Below are 22,563 nucleotides of genomic sequence, written 5' to 3'. Positions count from 1 at the left end.
CCTAAAGTTTGGTCAAAGGAAATGGAACTTGTAGGTACCTCATGGAGTTGATAGAAAATTAATTAAAAACAAAAAAAAATGTTTTTATGAGAAAAATAATGCATTCATATATGTTTTTTAGACTAAGGAATCCCCACGTATAATTGTGGTAGAAAACACTAAATGTTAACATTAATATTGTTTTTATCAAACAAACAAACCACTTCAAAGGGCCCTTTTAAGCTAATTATAACTTTCATTTTCAATTTTCATTTCTGCAGCATTTATTCATTAAGAGGGTTTCTATTTTTGCTGTGCATGTAAATATGGCCATTGTGGCTCGCTGTTTTGTCCCTCATCCCCCCCTGTAGTAGGTTGGCCATGGCAACTGGGATCAAAGGGTTATTTGCACATCAGGATGTAGAGCTACTTCAAAGCTCACACTGACTCACAAAAGCATCTTTGTGCTGCACACATGTTGTAGTTGATGTAGAATCACATCCTGCGCTGCTGGATTTATGTCACATTTTAATAAGAAAACCCTTCCACACATGACGGGTGCAGGCGAGGACATGGAGACGGGTCAATGCACAGGTGGCTCTAACCTTTGAACAGGACCTCACTGAGGAGGCCGACGTCCAGATAAGTCCAGGAAAAAAGACACCTTTCATCTGTCGAACCAATCTGTTGCTGCCGAGGCCTGCTTGGTTAAATTAGCTTTCATTTTGGGGTGAAGAAGCCTGGCACGCCTCGATCCCCACCCATGAATCATTCATCTGTTTATGAATGTCGTCCAATTCATTTTCTGGGCTGCTTTTATTTTATGTTCTCAGAGGAAAGCCTCCCTTTCATTCTAGGAATTATTATCCCTACATTATTATTATTTAAAACAGCTGTTTTTGTATATAAAAAAAACAACAACAACAACCACAAACAGTGCAAACATCTAATGTCAGTGTTCTTGCTTTTGCCTTATTTGACCTCCAGGTCCTGTGACTTTAAAGCCCAGAGAGCAGCTTTGTCAGCGGCAACTCTCTCTGTCCCAGCAGTGTGTCCCTCTTCAGGCTAGTACCTTTGTTAACCACCTTAAACTTCATGGACAGGTTCTTCACCTGCACTGAGCTTATAGAGTCAAAGAAGAAGTCCTCATTGAAGACTGGGTTACGACTATTCTTGATGATGTTGCTCCTTTGCTTCTGCAGCTTTCCCGGGTTCAGGTAGATGGACACGCAGCAGTTGATGCTCTTGATGTCAAAGTGCTTGTCGTAAAGACTCTCTGCAGCGAGGACCCGGATGAGCAGACGGGAAGTGCTGGAGTCGTAGTTGGCACTTATCCTCATTGTCCCTCCTTTGTGCAGGCTGATGGTGTGCTCTCGATGGAGCTTGCTGTCTGAAACTCCTGCGCCGCCGTGCACAGAGGGTACATTAAGCCGTCGCTGGACATTAGGGCTTGGCTCGGCTGAGCTGCACTCATCAGTGGAGAGCGAGCTGTGGCGAGCGAATGTCCGCTTGGCTTTCACCACTTTGGCCTGTGTCTCATGGGTGAAGATCTTGAGCAGGGAGGCAGAGCGGGAGAGTAATGGAGAGCTAAAGGGAGAGGACTCAGCCGAGGAGCAGGTGTCACTCTCCCCACCGCTGAAGTATCGATAAGGATTCATGTGAGAGGTGTTGAAGTCGGCGGGATTCAGGTGGTTTCCTCCTTCGCTGCCTCTTCCCTGGGTCTTCCTCTGGGTGTTTGGAGAGGTGATGGGACTGGTGTGCTCACAGTGGAACAGCGACTCTTTACGACGAGTGTGGGGGCTTTCCTTCAAAGTTGCAAAGCCATAAGGTGTGTGAGTCTTGGGGACATAAGGCAGTGACATTGCGGTCTGCGACTGAGGGTCTGCATTGGTGTCTCCAGTCACAACATCGTCTGCACTTTCTATCTGGATGATGTGACGGTTTGCTGCTTTCAGCAAGTTCTTGGTGTCTCCTGCGATTTTGGCGACTAGACGTGGACTTCTTGGGCTGCTGATCTTCTTCCCAATACTGATAGTTTGCTCAGAAGTTGAGGGTTGCAACCCTTCACTGAGCTTTATGTTAGGAATCTCAGGTTCTGGAGGGCTGCTGACCAGCTTTGGGGGAATGAAGAAGTCTGGGATTTTGTCAGGGGTGAGGACGTTGCTGTAGGACGAAGTTACACCTTTCTTGTCTCCGTTTTCTCCTTGTCGCAGCATGCCAGTCTCCACCGAGTCTCGGATCTTATCCAGGACCCACATGGTCCCACCTGACAGTGGGATGTGTGGGTGTGTGAAGTAGTTGTAGTCAGGTGTGTCTGCAATTAATACCACAGAGAGGAGTATATGATCAGAGGACAGTTACTACACAGGGAACACGACAGATTAAAATAGCACCTTGGTATTGTAGCTCTGCTGTCTGTGCTGAAACCTTAATAGTTCATTGTTTAAACAGAGAAATAATGCAGCACACTAAATGTATACTTAACTTAGACTAAACAGTAAAGAAAAAAAACTCTCACAAAAATCTCTAAAGAGCTTCAGCTGTTTTACAAGGCTTAAAATGACTGATGAAAGGCCAACACAGCTCAAAAGGCAGCAACATGATTCATTTAAAAGATACAAAAGTAGCCAAAAGTCCACATATTTTTAGCAAAGGAGTCATTCATAATTTGTTAGACAGCAGAGTAGCCAGGGAGCGGAAGCGCTCATAAATAGCCTATAGTCGATATAGTCAACAGTTGTATCACTACTTCACATTTAATGTAGGCTATCATTCTTTATTTTCATAAATCTACAACTACATTAAGTATCTGAGTTCACATAATAGATAAAGAACCTGATGTGTGCCGGAAAGTAGGCTATTTATGTTATAGATGATCTTGCCGTAATTCAAAAACACCTTTAGACTCGTCATAAGGATATCATATCTTTTTGCTTCTTTAGATCACATTGACTGAGGAGTTTTAGTGGAACATTTGTTGAGAATATTGTTTTAAAGATACGGACGCATAAGTTCAACAGGTGCCAGAAGGTTTCCTTCATTTACGAACCAGCAGTCCGTAGTTTCAAAATCTCTTTCATCCATTATCTTTACATTATCTCGAGTTTTCAAACTATTACTGTCTTTGAAAATGTTCAAATAACGTACTTACAGCACTAGTGGAAAGCACACGCTCCTCTTTGTCCGCTTGCTCAGTCAGTAACAGGTGTTTTCTCTCCGCGCGCCGCTCTGCGCCCTCACGCGCTCTCAGCTCCAGAACTCCTGGCACGCGCTTTATACACAGCTTCAGGCTGCAGCTGACCAATGAGATCAAAGTAAGAGCTGCCCAGCTAAAGCAACTAGAAAACAATACAGCAGTTACATATCAGAGTAGAAGGAATCCTACAGACATGGGTTCATTTTGCTGTCAGCACAATCACTTCCACGATTCAAATAGAAGTGTCCAATTTTGATTTTCATAAACTACGAGTTTTATGAGAATATTTGTGCCCTAAAAAAAGTCTAAAAACAGTTATTTCAACGTTAAAAATTTCAAATTGTATTAACCACGAAGAGAAGTGATAACCTCGGCTTTAGTTCCATCAGAATGAATTTCCCCTCATTTTTACAGTAGACTATGTGTCAACAGACATTTTACAAGTTATCACAACACATCATATTTGAGCAGGAAACGCACATGCAGCTGTGCACACTATACTGCAACACTTCTCTTCTGTGTGGTTTAATAGAATTTCCCAGCAGCGTTTTCTTCCCCTCCGATCTTTTTTTCCGTTTATCTTTTGGGCTTAAACCATCTGATCAGTTTCCCTGGAAACTTTGCTATGGCAACAAACGCATTTGTCTGTCTAAAAGAGGGAGGGCCCCACTGACTTCATTGATTGTCAGGACAAAAAGCACCATTTGACTAGATTGCTTGGTTTTGATCTTAGTAGCCTACCATAGCCATGGACAAAGAGGAGGACAGTCCCTGTTTTATCAGAGATCAGTTTCATAACATAACAGAGCTGCATTAACCTGACAGACATTTTTAAAATGCAGCCTAGAGCTGTGCAGAGTTGTGACTGCAGCTCAGAGAGAAGATGGAGAAAACAAAAGCTTTACAAACAGCTTATTAACAGACATTTAATTAAGCTCTGTTTAATGTGTCACTATACCTCACTCATATAGGAGAATGAGATGAGCTTGATTGTTCTGGATCTAGTTGCTCTTCTTGCCAACTTGTTCAGTTTCTTTTTGTTTAATTTTATTTTAGACAAGTATAGGCTTAGAGTCAAAACGTCATCCTGACAGTGACAGCATAATTGAAAGCTGCATACCAAGCTGTACTCCTGCATTCAGTCTTTTCACCCCTTAAAACTTTCTGAGATTTTTTAATCTGGATCAAAGTGGTGGATCGTACCATCCAATAATAGGGAGCTATATGCCATTTGCATGCCTTAATATATTCATGATGAAAACGGATTATCAGTGCCTGGGGAACACAAAACACTAACCAACTGTTGCATGTCTTTCATCAAAATATTGCTAACCAATGTTAAATCTTTCCCTGCTAAATCTATGCCTACGTCTAAGGTCTAAGGAAACCAAGAGCAAAAAAACTAAACAAATTCAGTAAACTGTAATTTCAAAGTTGATAAGAAGCAATGTTCATGTAGGACCACGTTATAGCTCAGTCACACAACGTTCCACCTGCACCCAAAGGTACAACCAAACACGTCATGACATTCAAAGACAATCACATAAAGGCGACTAACATTTACTAATGCAAACAAATCCACGTCTATTTACTCATGCATCTGTGCAAATATGCACACACAATGAAGACCGGATCCAGAGAGAAGGACAAACCTGCAACATAACATTCTTCACGTGTTGGTGAAAGTGAACCCGGATATCAGTGTTCAACCTAAAGGAGCAAGGACTAACACATCAGGACAGCTTCAACATGGAATGTCAGCTATTCCAGCTCTGAGCGGAGATAATTACACGTCTTGTTTTCTGAGGTCCTCCCTGAGGTCATTGTCTCATATAATCAACCCGTGAAAAGAGCCACTTACCATATAGATTGCAGAGGCACGTTTGAGCCCTCATGCACCCACGGCTGTATGTCATCTGAGAGGTGGGCAGTGCTCGCTCTGTGTGAACCCATAGGTGCTCAACCTGTTAAACTTGTCAGGCAAAAGTTGACACAATCTCAATTAGAAGTTGTTCTGTGATTTAGATTGCATCTATTAATTGTTTTTCATTATGATGATGATGATGATGATGAGGATGAGGATGATCATTATTAATTTTATGACCCAATTTTTTGGTTAAAATGAAGAATATCTTGATAATTTTTTCAAGCCTCTTTAGTCTTTTTTATTAGTCTTTTGTAGAGAACATAAAAACACACATTGTTCTATGCTGGCATCGTAGCATCTGAGCTTTTTAAAGCTCCTGTGAGGAGTTTTTAACTGGTAATAAAAGAGACTGAAGTTAGTAATGATGCCTCTTTATGATTTACAATAGCAATCAGAGAAGAGACTGATTGTTTCTATATAGGAAATTTGAACACCTGTTGCTGTCCCAGGTTTGGTGTCAGATGAGTGTTTCTCTGCATGCTGAAGACACAAGCTAAGCTTCTTTTTTTTTTTTTTACAGTTTCCAAAGCAAAGTTTCAAAACGATACAACTGTTAAAAGAAAGCAAGATATGATTTAAGGGGCAAAATCAGCAAAGAGATACCACGGGTCGTGAAAATAGACACACAAAAGTTCCTCACAGCTTTAAAGATGTGAAAATATCTAAATGCTGTGTAAACATTTTTTGCATAAGCACCTTAATTTCCCTGTTATACTAAATGTAGGCCTATTATAGTTACAAAACAGTTTTTGAAGAAGAAGTTGTAAAAGTGTGAATTGCTTAAAAAAAAGCTTTAAAATGCTCAGTCATCAGAATAGTTAGAAACTGTTGACTGTTGATCAATGATTCAATACAGAAGTTTGCCACAGCTTGAAATGTTGTTGAAGTCTATTAAAATCTAAACAGTGTCTACTGATGAACCATTTGAATGTCACACTGCTCCATGCTCACACTTTTAACAGCTTCCTTTTGGGAAATAATGAGATCAGTACACAGGCGTGTGTGAATCCTCAGCGTGGAGGACAGACTACAGCCTGAGAAAAGGTTAATGTGTCTGTTCTGCTCTCATTAAAGGGCCCGACTCTACATTTCTATCTGTAACACCCAAGCTCTTACACACCCAACAGGAGAGAAGTGCACTTCCTCACTGAGCTGCTTCAGAGTGCTTCTTGTTCCTTCTGAAAAAAAGACAGATGTACCTACACGCTGGCAGTGACAGGAACGGTTTTACATTCAAAGAAGCAGGTGAAGGTTTCATCTATAGAGCGTTGCACCAACCGCTGACGTCTGATGGACCGCCTGGAAAAACAAGACTCAGAAACAAGCGTGAACAAAAGCTCTGCAGGAGGTTTTCATGCACCTCCAGGTTCGTTTCTCGTACAGTGTCTGTATCGACTCTCTGCACACATGTTCACTCGTTACATCAGGAGCGTCATAGAGTTCATTTTCTTCCCCACTTTTATTGTTGCCATGCATTTTTCTCCTTCCAGTCAACCCGCTTCCATGCAACTTCTGTTGCCTTGGTGACATCTCATATCCTGACATATAAATCAATCTAACCCCAGTGACCACTTCTCCAATTTCCCTCCTCTATATCCTTCTTTCCTCAACCTCTCTGGTCCGTTAGAGATCAAAGGGTTGGCTCGCTCCTCAGGACAGCCAGCTTGCTGCGGGGTCAGTGAGGGCTCTGACTCAATGAAGCCATCAGGAGCCTGAAGAATCCAAACTACCAGCTGGAGCAGGAAGGTGTTACCTCGGGTTGCAACACCAGGTTCAGATCCAGTATTTCTGTTTTAACCTGCAGTTTGAGAAAAGGGTTTTCCTTTTCCAGACAAAGACACTGTGCAAAGTAAACCAGTTACCAAAGACAGAGAAGCAATCATCTAAATGCCAGAACCATTTTCAGGGGCTTGCTTGTTCTGGTCTGCTGAACTGGCATTTTGGATCAGACACAGCAGGGCAAAAGGTCACACCTGTTGCTGCAGGAAACAAATTTAATGCAGTCTAAAGAAAAAATCACGTTATCTCTGCTCAGTCGGACTGATAGTTGATCTGAGTGTTGTTAAAAGGTTGAAAATTAAAGCATTAATTGCCAAAAAGGAATTATTACACACCTAGAGGCCAGCTGAAAGCAGAAACTATCTTACTTTATAATAGTCTGCTTTTTTGTTGGGTAAAGCCTCTGTTATTGTAGTTTACATATTAGTATTTCTTGTTTTCATGCAGAGGGGTCAGCTTGGCTGTAAAGATCAAAAAGCATGTTGCTTTTTGGAGCAGCATATAATAGTGCAGAATTTGAGATTTACCTTCAGTCTGCTTACACTTCTCATCACTTACTGAAACTCTGGAACAGATCAATGAAAACTTTGGCATCTTACACAGCACCATACTTCTCTTGTCTTCTGTGTATTTCAAAGGAATAGTAGCTCCCCCAACTGGAGAACACATGCAGGGGCATATTTTGGGCTTCAGCTCGTCGTTCTTGTAGAGTCACTGAAGTTTGAGATGAGAAAACAGACCAACACACTTTAGTAGAATTGTATATTGAAAGAATCAAACTGTAAAACTACACTTTTATCAGTGACTTTTTGGACTCTTAACTCTTTAATCTTTGTGGTCACTTCAAGTTATTTAAAACCACTGACGCAGCTCAAATGTAACAAGAAACATACAGTGCTGACCTCTAGAGGCATGACGCAGTAGCAAAAGTAATCCTTACACAAAGCATGCAGTTTGGTCCAGGGGTTCATATGAGAAGAGCATTAAAAGAAAACATTAAGGCCTCCACCACCCACAAATTAAGGTTAGCTGCAGGGAACAGATCTCATCACACTCACTGCTCACACGATTTATATATGCACAAGAGATCTCAAATCCACCATAAATGAGGGGTTTTATCTGTAAGAGTGAAAGATTAAACATACAAGAGAGCCAGAGCTATTTTGTATCCACTTATTGCTAGAATTTATCCAAGTTATTGCTCTACAGTATTTGGAAAGTTAACACGGCAAGATCAAGCAGCGTCTTTCCACAGTTTTCATGCGGGATCCTCAAAACATCTGAAAGAATGGACATAGTGATTTTTTATTTGAAAAAAAAACCTTTTGTTTTTCTAAACAAATCAGAAAAAATAAAGAAATCTCTAAGTGGTATAAAGCACCTCGTTCTTCTCCAGTGAAGCTGCACAGAGAAAGGAAACATTTTGGAGAGAAGGTTTCAGGGATAAGAGCAATCAATTTTAAAGAATATTTATTACCATGCAAAATAATTCAAATTACTTTTCTCCACAGAAAACAAACCTGGATGATATTTGGCTTGTTAAAAGGATGATTTGAGTGTTCTGGTATCAGTAAAGATGCTTTCAGGTGTCAGCTCTAATGTTACATGATACAACACAATATAACCTGTTCCATCCAAAGACTGTAAAAATATGTGATGAATAAGTCATCTAAACACATGGTTATTGGATTTTTCCAATTAGAAAAAATGAATCCGGTTATACTCTCATGTGTTATTTATTACAGCGCCTGTATCAGTGCATATTGACACCGGCCATTCCTGCATGCGCTTCATCCCACAGACTGCATGCTTGCTGTGTGAACACCAAAGCTTTCATTATTTGGGGCCATGACTCAAAAAGGTTGAGAACCACTGGTTCAGATAATGATGTGATCAATAAGGAAACGTTCAAACCAGCAGACCTCAGGCACTAAAGTAGAGGTGTTAAGTCTTATAATCAAACCGCCTGAGTTAAACTTAGTTACCACTGTGCTTAAAATGTTCTGATGCAGACCTCTTCAGTGTGTTAATACATGAAGTTTATTCTTTGATAAGTTTGAACAATTTTGATCTTGTTCACAGCATGTTGAAAAAGTAGAGACGATTTTCATGCAAAGCAGGGCCAAATTTACCAACAAGGCTTTATCAGAGCATGGCAAAAAAAGATACTAAAATGTCTTACCAAGTGTCCGTAAGACTTGAAATTCCCTTGAGGGAAAAGGAGAGCAGAAGACAAGAAAAAAGAAACCATATCTATTTAGTTAGTTGGTCTATTTAGCTGGATTATTAGTTGTAAAAGATGAAAGCATCAGGAAATCCTTTAAAGTCTCCACCACCCACTTAAGTCTAGCAGGGTGACTAGTGCGTAAACATCTTATCATGTACTCTCCTCTGAACAGTTTCACTTGATGTCAAGTGACTCAATGTTGGGGGAAAAACATGGAGTCAAAATGAGAAAAAGCCACGCGTCTTACCTCTCAGAGAAAGCCCTGAGTTTCATTATGTCAATCACTGTGGCTGTTCCAGTGTCTTCAAGAGAACACAGAAACCAATGAGGCCTTCAAAACTCTCTAATTCAATCCCTCACCCTCCGAGCTTATATAAAGTACTGACAATGTCTAATAAAGATCTTTATTTCAGATTTTAAATAGATTTACAAACCATAAGAAAAAAAAAAAGAAAATATAAACAAGAAGAAAAAAAAACATCAAGTGATCGTCAAATATCCACATGTGCATATTAAGGTAGAGATTGTAAACAGTCCTTTGATGCCGAAAAGTGAGACTCCCAGGGTTAAGGTTCACTCTGCTGGAAAAAAAAAAAAAGATGCTTGTTTGTTGGTTGATGTTTAATTTTTTTCCTGAGGTTCTTGTAGCTTTCTGTAGTTTTCTGCTGGGGGTTTCCCTCTCAGTGATGCTTCCACCAATCAGAGCTCAGAAAACAGGAGGAACAAGTGGGGTGGAAAGACACCTTTTTTTTTTTTTTTTTTAACATTACTATGACACAAAAAAAAAATCCCAGTCACCCTAAAACATAAAAAAAATTGTGGGGGGGGGTGGGGGGGGGGCATTCATTGGCTGCATTATGTATATCAGTCAAATACTGGGTATTGATGAATCTTTAAGGGCTTTAGAAAGGCTAAATTACTGTATGGCGTGTACATTTTCTACTTTTTGATAAATTAGATTTTTCATCCTGGGTTTTCACAATCAGATCAATATTGGTAGCACTTAATACAAATAAGATAGAAAACAATTTAGCTCACACCACAATTTGGAAATAAAAGTTATATCAAAGCAGAAGAAAAAAAAAGGGAAAAAAAAAAAGGACAACCCTCAGCCCTTTAATGCAACAGTTTAGATAAAATTGAGAAGAGGACCTTTCTCCTTGGACACAATCCCGACCCTTATAGCAGTTCTAAAACCACAAACACATCATAACAGCATGCTAGTGGAGAACCATAGTCTCCTGTTCATGCTCCAAGGTCAACCCTAGCCCCATGCCTTCCCATTTATGCAATTCTTCTCAACATTCTCTAGCACATCTTATCAACAATCAGCGAATAGTCATGGTTAACACAGAAATATTGCTGGATGGTGATACAGAGAGCCTTTCAAATGGGATCCACTGAAAACAACACCCCTTCAGTGGGCCATTCCCATAGGTCTGAATCACTCACACTGCTACCTCTTCTACACTGAGGTAACAGGGTTCATTTATACAGGTGAGAGTCAAGATGGCTGCAACCCAGTCAAGCATTTCATAGAGAGGGAATTAAAATGTGTGTACACACAGCTACTGCTAGGGGGCGAACTTTCCCAGAGGCTAGTGAACAATCTCAACCTTGTTTTCTTCTGCTCTGGGGGACTTGAGCTACTCTGAGTTAGAATAAAGAAAACAACCAGAAAGCAAAAAAAAAAGACCGATACAACTCCACAGATCTATCCCTAGCTGAGGACAAAGTCAGTCCAAAGTGCTCACAGGAACGTCGCTGGCTTTGAAAACTCAAGCTTGAGTTCCGGTCAAACTGTTGAAAGGCTCAGCTTTACTGCCATGTTTAAAGCACTGCATATTAAGTAGGCTCAAGCACTGACTGCATAGTTTTTTTTGTTGGTACAGTACATTGGATTTCATGAGGAACAGCAGGCTCTGCTAGCTGTTTCTTAATGCATCCAGGCCATGAGTAGCACGTGCTTTTATGACGAAGGCTGCATGGCGGGCAGTGGAGGACATTTGTGGGTTTCTGATCTGTATTCCATTCTTTAGTTCAGCTGTTGGATCTCACCTTTCTCGCTCCGACCACCTCCCCAACAAATCTGACAGGTGCTGCTATAAATAACTTGAAACTTATTCCATCAGTAGGGCGCAATTTGCACGGTACCCCCACCTGGGACCATGCGAGCCTGAAATATCTCCCGCCATGTGCACAGTCATTCAGATCCGTGATATCAGGGAGAGAGGGAAGGCACAAGGGAATGTGAACAGCTTTTTCTGAAATGGATAACTTCCCTGTTCCCTGGAGCAGCACAAGCCCCTAAAGGCTCAAAGGATAAAAGGTGGAGGGTTCGCAGAGCTTCAACTTAGCCTGCTAACCAGAGGTCACACACATGGCTCAGAGAAGTGAGGCTTTTTAAAAAAAAACAAAAAAAAAAAAACACATACTACACGGCAACTCTACTGCTTTGCAAATGCTCTCTACTAGTTTGACTCTGATCTGATCTGACCTGGGACGTTACATCCCACCCTGCTCATGTTGAAGTCCAGAAAAGGCGCGACTCGGCCATCAGACTGGCTTGTTCAGCTCAACGTTTACGGAAGAATAAGGTTTTAGAAATTCAAACAAGTCATCAGTTAAACAAGTTGTGCTCCTGTGTGTGCAACCTCTACTCGGACAAGAAATTAAAAAAATAAACATTTAAGAAACAAACAAAAGACTCTGTAGCTTTCTTGGATGCATCAGGTTTTAGTGTGCATACTGTGACTGCCCCTGTGGCAGAAGGTGGACAGGGGGACAGTGGTAAGGTGGAACTGAGGAGGAAAAGGGGAATAAACTTCAGTTCATAAAAGGAGAAGGAGGATGGGGGGAGTTGGGGGGAGTTGGGGGGTATCACAGGCAGGCAAGGTCAGGAGTCTTCTGTGCCTGAGTCGTCCTCGTCATAGCAACAGTCCTCGTTATCCTCCTCGTCATCATCGTCATCCAGTTCCTCATCATCATAGTAGTCATCGTATAAAAGATTGGAGCCGTCGTCTGTGGGCGGGACTTGGGTGCGGACGCAGTACTCGTCCAGCGTGATGGGAACCTTGACGCCGTCCCGATCGGCGTCAGCTTTGGTAGCAAGCACCTGCTTCCTGCGAGGGGGACATGGAGCAGATAGAGGAAGACAGAAAACAGTCAGAAGAGGCCACAAAGCTTTAGTGCTTGTACTGTTTGCACCCACTACACCAACCAGCTCCCATGTGAGGTGTGAGGGGTGCTGCTGTATTTGTGGGTGTGAAGTTTTCTCCTGTCTACCTGATGATCTCGATGTATTCTCTGTCCTTGCCCTTGCTGTCCCTCCACTTGCGGTACATAACCGAGGCGTCCACATTGGCCGGGGAGAAGGTGTTGGGCTCGTTCAGGAGGGAGATCACACTGAGCAGGATGGTCCTGAGAAAGCAGAGAGACATTAGAATACATGAGAAGGAGGAGATGGAAAAAGAGGAAGAGCGAGGAGTGGAATGGAAGACGGAGGTAAGTTGAGAACAGACAAATTGAAAGCGCAGGACAAAGAGTTGTACAGAGATAGAAAGAAAGAGAGAGAGAGAAAGGGAAAAGTCTATTTGTCTCTCCAAAAGACACTCATAAATACGTACAGACAATAGTGTTATACAATGTTCATACTTAAATGTGACTGAGGGGAAACAACTAGTTGCACTGACTCTCTGTTTACAGGCTAAATGTTGAGACTGTTTTGGATTTTTCTTTTGTGATCAGCAGCAGTTCAGGGCTACAGGGGGATCCTTACAGTAATATCCAGCTGTGAGAGACTGTGTCAGTACATAATGCATGAAAGAAAACACCGTGGACACACATAGTGGGAGAAGCAATTGAAAACAGCAGGTGTTCAATAAATACATTTGTGTTGAGTGATTAAATGAATTAAAGCAAGATGAATAAAACATCATGTTCGGGTGTACTGTTACTCAAGGATACGATAAAATCTGAGATCAAAATAAAAAGAGTGATAAACTCTAGTTGGAAATATTATGTGACTTTAAGGTTAATCAGTTTTGACCCTGGTATTAGAGATTTAAAAAAAAAAAAAAACATTATCTAGAGGAATAAATTGGTCCCTCTACTCATCTATAACACGGATGTTCAAGAACAGCTAATGCCCTCAGATAAATGAGTGCACACATACTTTAGAAAACCTTACAGGAAGGTAAGAGCAGCAGTCTTTGTGTGTCACCCGTCAAGTGGCAAACAGCTGCTAGTAAGTCTAACTATGCTTACTTCAACAAAATACATATAATTACAGATTTGCAACAAATATATAGACTGTTACAAGAAACATTTAGTCTGTAATTACCAAACGAACAATTAGGCTAAGGAGTAAACGTGAGCAGTAGAAGAAGGGTAGCTTAGTTACATCATGCTAAGGTGCAAAGCTACTAGAAATAAGCCCAATTGACGAGTTAAGACTGCAAAGGGCAATGTTTTTGGTTGAGACAGTGTAAAAATTTAAACAATGATTTGAAGAAAAAATAAAATCACAAATTTCACAAAGAGTGAAGCTGTCTGGTAGTTTCTTCAATTGAAGGGTGCCTCTGTTAGCCTCCTGACACAGTAATGCAGCTCGTCATTTTGTGCGCGATGTTCTTGGAAAAAATAACCTGATATGAACTTAGAAACACAGTGTTGGTTACCTGACGTTCTGTGTGGGGTTCCACCTCTCTGAAGGCAACTCCCCACTCTGTGGGTCATCCACTGGAGGGTGCAGAATCGAGATGCAAACATCTCCGTTCTAGGGACACAAGTGGACACACCATGTCAAAACACAGTTGAGTTTTAACTAGTTAAATGATTCAAATAGTAGGATTAATCTTTATCAGTTGGTTCTAAAGTGTCCATATACATTATAAATCATGTAGCCATATCACAAAGATCTAGTGTTTCCCCTTCTACTAGCAGCACACTTTATAAACGACAACTATTTGGTACTGCTTCATGTTGTGTCCAAGCATTGATACAAACATAGTTACCTCATAAATGTTGGGGTGCCACATTTTGGTGAGGAAGCGGAAAGCAGGTGGAGAGTATGGGTAGTCGACCGGGAACTTGATGCGAGCCTGCAGAGCAAGGGGAGACATATATCAGCAACGTGAGCAGCAGGCAGTTCATTCACACTTCTCCGTTCCCAACAGACAAGTCATGACTTCTTCCCTCAAAGCTATGACTGATTGGAGAAACTGTTTGCAAAGCGTTGCTGTCTCTTACGTGCAAAGAGGTACACTAAAAGGTGTGGTTGTAGTAGCTATAGTTAGTGTGATGCACAAAGTTGTAGCCCCTTAGTACTGTTGAATGCTAAAAGAAAACTTAGCCACACATACTTTGGCTAAAAACTACTCTGCTGGTTGACACAGTCTCCCAAGGGTAACTGAATCCAGACATGCATGTCTGTACAATGCCACAGAAGCTACACACACAGAGGATACACACAGGCACACACACAGGGACAGCTGCTATGCAGCTAGGAGCATCATTTTGCACGTTTTTCTACAAGTTTGCAGCACTGTTGTCAACACGTGGCTGCTGTATCAAGATCTATATAATCATGCTGGTCAGCTTCAATGGGGACTGAAAGAAACCTAAAAATAGCCACTGTAGAGTCATGGCAAACTCTTCTGAGGTGGCTGAGCATGGAGGAGCTAATAACAGTGTAATGTAATATAGCGTGGAGGGAAGGAGACCTTGCAGTGCATTCAGCTGCTCAGTGTGTGGAGCTTTAGAGAAACACCGATGGGTGAGGGGAGCTGCTGCTTAAAAGACATTGTGGGGGTTTGTCTGCTCCAGCTGTCACTGCAACCCAAGACAATCCACTACTCACACCCCTGCTCTGCTATTATATCAACTCAAACTGAAACCACACCCTCCCGCACTCACACAAACTGTATAAATCCTGCTATGTGTGGAGGACCCCTCCTCCTGTTCCAGAAGGAGTGCTATGGGAGGGATGGGACACACACACCGACCACACTGATTATACACACGCACATCACTCACAGCATGAGACCTTCTGCTGATCCCCCCTGTCATACACATACACACTCGCACACATTTGCTGATTCGGCATGGTCAGCTGGTCCTCGCCACAGACAAGCAGGAGGCGGGGGGGGGGGGGGGGGGGGGGGGGGCGGGGGGGGGGGGATTGGTTGTATGGGAGCAGGGAGGAGGTGCAGTTGGAGTGGGGGGGGGGGATGTCCCTTAGAATAAAGGGGGCTTTGCTCCATATAATAACTCTGCTCCATATTAGCATCTTAACCCCCTTTTGCTTGCAGTGTAGCATTAACAACAGGCTGCACATAGTAGACACATGCTGCGTATAAATGCTACAGGAAGTTACAGTCAACAAATTTGCTTTCGTCAACATGTCTGCTAGAAGTGCACTTCCTTCAACATCTGGTTTGTGTGTGTAAGTAATGTCCTCAACTACAGTACAAGAGCAACACTCACTGTATTAGGTGTTGTAACTGCTGCCGGTTTCACAACTAGAAAAGGGCTGTAGCTGCTGTCACCAGACTGGAGAGGAAACACTGACACAGTCCTGGGAGAATGCAGCTTGCAGGAAAAAAACACACAAAATCCCAGGGTCCGAGTGACCCTGTCAGAGAGCTGGCAGCCCTTCAGAGTGCAGGGTTCACGCCAACATTGCACACATTACAAGCTGGCAAGAGTGCAACACATAGCAGCCAGCTAGGAAAAAAGAGGCGGGGAGGCAGCAACAGTGAGAGCTTGGTTTGTCTTCACAAACAATAAACATCAAGATAATATCTGCCCACTTGCTCTGAACGAGGCAGAAAAAAAAATCTGATTTGTTAGATTTGGGAAAAGTCTTGACTGTCAAATATTGTTTTTTTATTTACTATGTTATGCCCGTCTCTTTGTTGACCCCAATAAGGTGAGCAGGCAACTACAGCACATGGCAGTGGGGGCGTTTTTTAAACAAACCAATTCAGAAAACATGTGGTCCGACTCAACAGGGAAGATGTTGTAAAAAAAAAGATGACTAGACGGTTTTTCGACTGAAAGACACGCCAACACCTCCAGTGTGAAAAGTGATTTATGTTAGTTTTTCAAGTACCCAATAAAACAATGTGTGGAACAGTTCTTACAACAGCCTTCGACTTCTAAGAAGACATCTTTCATTCACAGGCAAACACCAGCATAACCAAGAACCGTTTATACACACACATTCAACACAATCAAAGGAAACATAGCCTTCGAATGCCAACTAGAACAACAGTCTTCAATTGAAGCAGTAAAATGTTGCCAACTTCTTGAATTGCTTTTTTAATAATTGAATTACAAAAAAGGGAGACCTATGCACCAACATTTCTCATTCTATGGCTTCATTCATCACAATCCTGGGAATGCAAGCCCTTTACAAGTAAAGCAGGGATGTGGGGATATGCATTAAGGGTAAGCATGAGCATTGATCCCTGTAAGAAGGTAAGAGCATGATTTCACAATACAGCTTACCAGGAGGCTTTAAATCACAATGTCACCAACTGTATGGTAACACGGGCGATGGATACAGTTGCATTTGGAGCTCAGTGATGCATCAAAATAAAATGGATAAAGTCAGGAGGATGGAGTACAATGGAAAGATGAATGCTGCATGTGGTTTTAGCAGTAACAAAGCCTTTCACCAGACCAGAAGATGTGAGTTTACCCTGGAAGCTGAAGGGTGGGGGGTGGGTGGAAAGTGTTGTTGACCTGCCCACACAGGTGACGCTGAACCCTAGATTGATGGAGGGAGGATGGACGGATGGGGGTAGAGAAGTGTGACGGAGCTGGACTAAACAAAGACAGGCTGCTTAGTTTGTTTGTTTGCTCTGCAGAAGCAGGGAGCTCTTCTCCCATCTCATCAGCAACGAACTGACAGCAGAGGAGAAACACACTGGGAGGAGGATGCAGCAGGCTCTTATAAAGTCAATATTAGCTTTTTTCCCCCTTTGAGTAGCCAGAGCTTCTCCTCATGTTTGGAGCATGGCTGAATAGATCTCTGTTCCTGTCCTTACTCACATATTAGCCCTCTTAGTAAGAAAAGACGCCTTACTTCAGATAAAACATCTTTTCCCCAGCTAAGTGCTGATAGCCTCAGCACAGTTGTCGAAACATCTTACCGCTGACTTGCACGTCATGCTTCATAATTGGATTGAGCACAGAATTAACTGCATCCACGGTCAAAAGGTGATTCACTATGGACGGCTCATTTGAGGGCCGTTAGACATGAAGTGCAGCCAGATTTCCATCATGCAAAAAAAAAAAGGCGGCGGCGGCGGCAGGCCTGTTACAGAGAATATAGAATAAAAATGTTTCTTGAAAATCTTTCTCTGTTTGTGAGCTAACAATCTGCCTTGAAGAGAGAACAGGCCACCCGCTGGTAGATGACAGCAGGGCGAAGTAAACCAGGTCAATGTGAAGACCCTGAACAGAACAAATCATCCTGTTCTCCCTGAGCACCTCTTTACCTTCTCTCCAGACCTTACCAACACACACACGCTTATCATGTTCAACAGGAACCCCTTGCCTCGTTAACTGAACGAGGAGGAGGAGGAGGGTGTTGAGGAGGGCGACAAAGGATAAAATCTTAAAATGTGCCACAATCTAATCAAAAGTTAATCACAACACAAGGAAGTATCAACCATGCAGCATGTAGAGCTACTATTCTGAAGTACAATTATCATATTGATGGCCCATACAGGAAGAAAAAAAAAAAAGAACACATGGCCAGAGCTTCAGGGGACAGTTATACACGTATACAGGGGCCTCACGCTCACTTATATTAACTGCAGGCTCTCCTTTCAAAGAGGCACCACTGCATGAGGGAAGGCTTCTGCCTGCTCTTGGTCTGTTTCTGTGCTTCTTTCCTCTGCCCTGCTCTCATTTCTCTGTGACACAGCCAGAGGCGGGGAAACATGACTCCAGCAGCTTAACCAGACCCGGCCCCTGTCAAGCCCCTCTGCAGCTGGGTTGGGTCCTCTAGCCTGCTGTACCCTTCTCCCCTCCACTGCCGAGGAAGGAAGAAAGAAAGGAAGGAAGGCACAAAACACAGAGTCAGCTGCTCAACAGAACTAGACAGACAGACAAGCCCGGGCCAAAACCCAAAAGTCAACACCCCTCTTTTTTTTATTTTTTTATCATGGTTGCTGTGAAGAAAAGGTCTGTCAGGGTTAAGTGAGCCACTCTGGGAAAATCACATGATTGAGATTTGAAAGATGTGTTGTTTCTCAGAATATTTTCAGCTGCAAAGATCCAATTTATAGTATAATTACATGCAAAAGAAATGACAGTTATAGCTGCCACAGCAGCAATTTAAACACGGCTCTCCTTCCTTTTCCCCACATCTCAGGATCTGTGCAGTGTACTATATATGCAGCCCTGTCAATACACACAGAAAACAGTTCCTGTTGCAAACCAAGGCCACAAACTTCTCTATGAAGAACATCCACACGACGTCACAGTTGTAGAGAAAGAGCGCAGCACATTTTTCTGCCATTCTGTTGCATGACACAGAATGGAGCAGGAAGAGGTCAACGCTGCTCAGTGTGAGCTAACAAGACTCTGGTGTCACAGGAAAAGTGATGTGGTACTTTGTTGTTACGTTTCTATGTACATCCTCGTGGATTTATTAGCCTCGTAAGCAAGAAAAATGCAGAGCTGAGAAAACATGGTGGTGGGGGGGGTTTGTGCTAAATGTTACTTCCACATATGGATGTTATAGCAATGTTCTTTCCATTATCTATTCAATCTTTGATTAAAAAAAATACAAGACTTTACCCAAAGCTGAAAATCTTATGAGCAAAACTATACCAGAGGTTTAATTATGCTGCACTTCTGTGCCATGTGAGATAAAGCCTATTGGTTGATCCTTTCCAAGAGGGGGCCTCTTGGAAAGTACAGTAATTACTTAAGGCTTGAGAAGGGAGTTCTTGGGAAGTGAAAATAACAGTTTAAGATGGGTTATGCGAACTAATGCAGTGACCCAAAACACTTTGAACGAATACTACTTCCTTCAGAAATGTCAATGTAGATAACTGTATTACAGGAGAAAACTGCGAGCACAATTAAATTGTTAGATACAAACTTTAAGAGTGGCTGGAGGGCCAAATTCAAAACCAAGCGTCCCTCAGAAAATGTCACATTTTTTGAGAGGCTGGAACATCCCAAAATGGAAAAAAGCAGGGGACTGCGATTGCTTTGTTTAATATTATTAGCTCTCACATTGAATACAGCAACTACCTTGTTAAGGTTGTAGTGACAAGAGAAGCGGTGTGATTGTATTCTTTCACAAAACATGATCATCGTACTTTTTGGTTTGATGAGACTTACTCAAGGTCAAGGTACCACAAGTAAAGAAGACTGAGATGTTCAAGAGAGAGCGAAAAATGAACTGAGACAATAAAAGGTACTGAGCTAGAAAATTATGTAACTGACAATCTTTCTATAATTTTAGTTTTATACTTTGAGTGTCTCCATTACAAGGTTTTCATGTTCACGCCTCACATTACCACTGAATTTGACAACATAAATCAGACATTTTTAGAGCATTAAGGATTAGTCTTTAAATATGAATTCATTGGTCTGAGTTGTTTTTTTCTCCAAACAGAAATTAAACTAACTTTCTTTTCTGCTTTTCTTGATGCCCTCTGACATGAACCTAATTATCTGTAGTTTATGGTCAAAACAAGAGTCCTCTTGGGCTTTGGGAAACAGTGATTGACCTTTTGATGGACAAAAAACTGTATTAGTTAAGCAAGAACTGCATCAACTATGAAAATAATTGTCAGATCATCACTGTATCAACATTCAGACTAAGTACAATCACACACACACACACACACACACACACACACACACACACACACACACACTCTCTCTCTCATCAGGCACTCATTGCCTGCAGTGATACTTCACATGACAGAGCAGAAGGCTCAAAACAAAGAACCATAGGTTTTAAAATGTCTCAGAACCAGTGAATTGACTATTGTGAACTCTCCAGGACAACGATCAGTACATTATGATAGAGGTAAGAGTACGAGCACTAATCCACAGACTTTGAAAGAAATGTAATGATGTTTGAATGACGTTTCAATATGTCTCAGTCCACTGTGTGTCAGCAGTCATGACTTATTCGTCATGGTGTGACTCTTGGGGAGCAACACCCATGAGAAATAAATACCTGACTCAGCCCGGTTTCATGAGACATCATGACCTTCCCTGTTTTGACGGAGCAGGTGGCAGCAGCATGTCACAACTGTGTGTTTGTTTGGGTTACCTGGTCAGAAAAGGGTGTTTTTTTTTTTTTTTTTACAATAAGGCAAACTGGTTGGATGGAAACCCAGAACAGAACAATGAGTCACAACCATGTGGTAGATTTCACAGGCAGGCTGTGCATTCCTAGCCCGACAAAGGAATCCTGAACGCAGCAGAGCACCCACACAGACACACTGCCTGAACACTGTCTGGTAGCCTGGTTGAGGCCCTCTGCTTGTGTTCACAGGCTTGAAAAAGACCAGAGGCAAAAAAAAAAAAAACTGAGCATGCTTTCTCAAGAACAGGATTCACAAAGCAAAGCACCACCGAAGAGATACGTGTTGGAATATTTGAGATATTCTGACAACAAACTGAGCCTCTACTGATATACAACAAGCTACCTTCAATAACAACACTTTGGCTAATGCCGAACTTAACGCTACAAAAAAAGCAACACCTTCTCGAGGACATTATTTACAAAATGTATGTTTATTTGTTTTGTTTTGCCTTAAAATAAATGTAAATCTTTTCCATTGAAATTCATTTTTATGTTTGATGTAAAATGTATTTAAATGTAGGTCAAGTTTGAAGAATATTAACAATGCTTGAGTTTCCTTTGCAGACAAAATAATAGACCAATAGAAAACCTGACTTCCCTTGAGTGTCCTGCAATATCTATTGTGGATTTTCACTCCCTTCGTTAGATTTGAGACAAAAAAAAAATAATAATAAGCATTCTGCTATGGCACAAATGTAGGCCTACTCTAAATTTAAAACAGAATTTAGCTTTAAAGTGAGACTCCAGGTGAATATGGAAATCAGGTACTGTAGCTGAAACTTTAAGGCCAAAACTTGAGCAAACAAGTTAGTAGTAGTTGACAGAACAGGGATCAATGTCACGATGCCACGGAAATAAATGTAGGGCTGTCATTTCTTAAAAAAAGGTCAAAACAGCCGTAGGTTTGTGTCAACCGAGATATTTCAGTAGTTTCTAACTTGGTGGAGACTGCCAACCCTCTTTGTCAATAACAAAGTCAAAAACAGGAACTACACATCTGAAGAAACCAACACATCTTCACTCTCAAGGGAGGAAGTGTGCTAGAAAAACATTTAAAGGCCCATCTGTTACCACGAGTTAAAAAAAAAAAAAAATTAGAAAAAGGAAGACTGAGGGCTGTCTTCATTTCACAAGAAAGGTAACCATGCATTATGGATTGACTGACTTAAGTGAATTTGAATATGAAACCAAAAAAAGAGTATTCAACTTCAAGCTATTGTAATTGATTGAATTAGTTAGCAATTTGCTAAATCACTATAAAGGTAAGAGCTTGAGTGGAGCTAAAAAAAAAAAAAAAAAAACCTTTGTTAGGACAAAAAAAACAACTCTGTCAGACGTGACCATGGACATTACGAGGGAGCCCAATGAAGCTCCATTTTAACAAATTAACAAAAACAAACAAACATAAAGTATAGGTGGCTACTAGCTGGCAACAACAAAATGAACTAATACTTAATGAGTTGAGTTAGTTTAAAGTTGAACAAAGACCTTTTTTTTTAAATTTAACACAGCAGCGTTAAACAAGGAAGGCTAAGTTAACATTAATAACTGAGAGCTGCTGGTTGGACGCTAACTTGGAGGCTAATGTTAAATGTTGGACTGTCCTCTAGGAGTAAAATACACAAATGTGGGCTTAATCTACCGGCTACAGAACAATAGATCGACTGCTTGCTAACATTAGCTACTTACCTTAAAATAACCCCCCTCGTAGTGTGTATTTGGGGGTCCGAATATCGCGACTTCCCAGTTGTACATGTCCGACTCGTCCACCAAAGTTATTTTGAACCCTTCGACCGGCTCGTCCTGGAGACTTTTCATCTCTAACATTAGTGCTTTTTGGGAACTGGCTACATGATGTCCATGCTGAGCCATATTCCACTAAGGATATGTTTAAATATACAAGCGAACCTACCACAGCCGTGACAAAGCTAGCTCGGTAACAAAACAACAGCGATCAGTGAAAGCAACGCGGTGACGTTAGTTTCCGTTAGCGTGGTTTCAAACAGGATACAAAAATCGCGACTTTGTTTTATTTGGTCACTGAGCTCGAGCGGCTTCCTCTGTTGTTGTGAACAATCCCGGGCAGCCCCAGGTATTAACTCCCC

General features: G+C 41.7%; 2 protein-coding genes across 3 annotated transcripts; both read right to left on the bottom strand.

The window, feature by feature from the left end:
* Positions 1 to 871: 871 nt before the first annotated feature.
* LOC132963385 (C2 calcium-dependent domain-containing protein 4C) lies at positions 872 to 3,285 on the bottom strand. Of its 2 annotated transcripts, none has more exons than XM_061033531.1 (2): positions 3,131 to 3,285; positions 872 to 2,293 (listed from the first exon to the last, which is right to left on the bottom strand). In XM_061033531.1, exon 2 carries the CDS (start codon positions 2,235 to 2,237, stop codon positions 978 to 980), a length of 1,260 nt encoding a protein of 419 aa, XP_060889514.1. In that variant the 5' UTR covers positions 2,238 to 2,293; positions 3,131 to 3,285; the 3' UTR covers positions 872 to 977. The 2 variants fall into 2 exon arrangements, with proteins under 2 accessions (XP_060889514.1, XP_060889515.1); XM_061033532.1 differs by having other exon boundaries at positions 3,127 to 3,244.
* A 6,213-nt stretch (positions 3,286 to 9,498) lies between these two features.
* cdc34a (cell division cycle 34 homolog (S. cerevisiae) a) lies at positions 9,499 to 22,563 on the bottom strand. The gene is made up of 5 exons (XM_061033530.1): positions 22,148 to 22,563; positions 14,124 to 14,210; positions 13,788 to 13,885; positions 12,394 to 12,528; positions 9,499 to 12,230 (listed from the first exon to the last, which is right to left on the bottom strand). Exons 1-5 carry the CDS (start codon positions 22,328 to 22,330, stop codon positions 12,005 to 12,007), a joined length of 729 nt encoding a protein of 242 aa, XP_060889513.1. The 5' UTR covers positions 22,331 to 22,563; the 3' UTR covers positions 9,499 to 12,004.

The sequence above is a fragment of the Labrus mixtus genome, chromosome 3 (assembly GCF_963584025.1).
Source record: "Labrus mixtus chromosome 3, fLabMix1.1, whole genome shotgun sequence".
NCBI lineage: Eukaryota > Metazoa > Chordata > Actinopteri > Labriformes > Labridae > Labrus > Labrus mixtus.
The sequence above is the reverse complement of the archived record's forward strand: the minus strand, read 5'-3'. Positions and strand labels throughout refer to the sequence as shown.

Bases quoted from the DNA above. Each gene is read 5' to 3' on its own strand.
- LOC132963385 (XM_061033531.1), bottom strand. From the start codon at position 2,237: ATGTGGGTCCTGGATAAGATCCGAGACTCGGTGGAGACTGGCATGCTG.
- cdc34a (XM_061033530.1), bottom strand. From the start codon at position 22,330: ATGGCTCAGCATGGACATCATGTAGCCAGTTCCCAAAAAGCACTAATG. The intron at 14,211-22,147 runs GTAAGTAGCTAA...CTTGCTCTGCAG, and splicing joins ACGAGGGGGGTTATTTTAAG to GCTCGCATCAAGTTCCCGGT. The intron at 12,231-12,393 runs GTAGACAGGAGA...TCCCCCTCGCAG, and splicing joins GAATACATCGAGATCATCAG to GAAGCAGGTGCTTGCTACCA.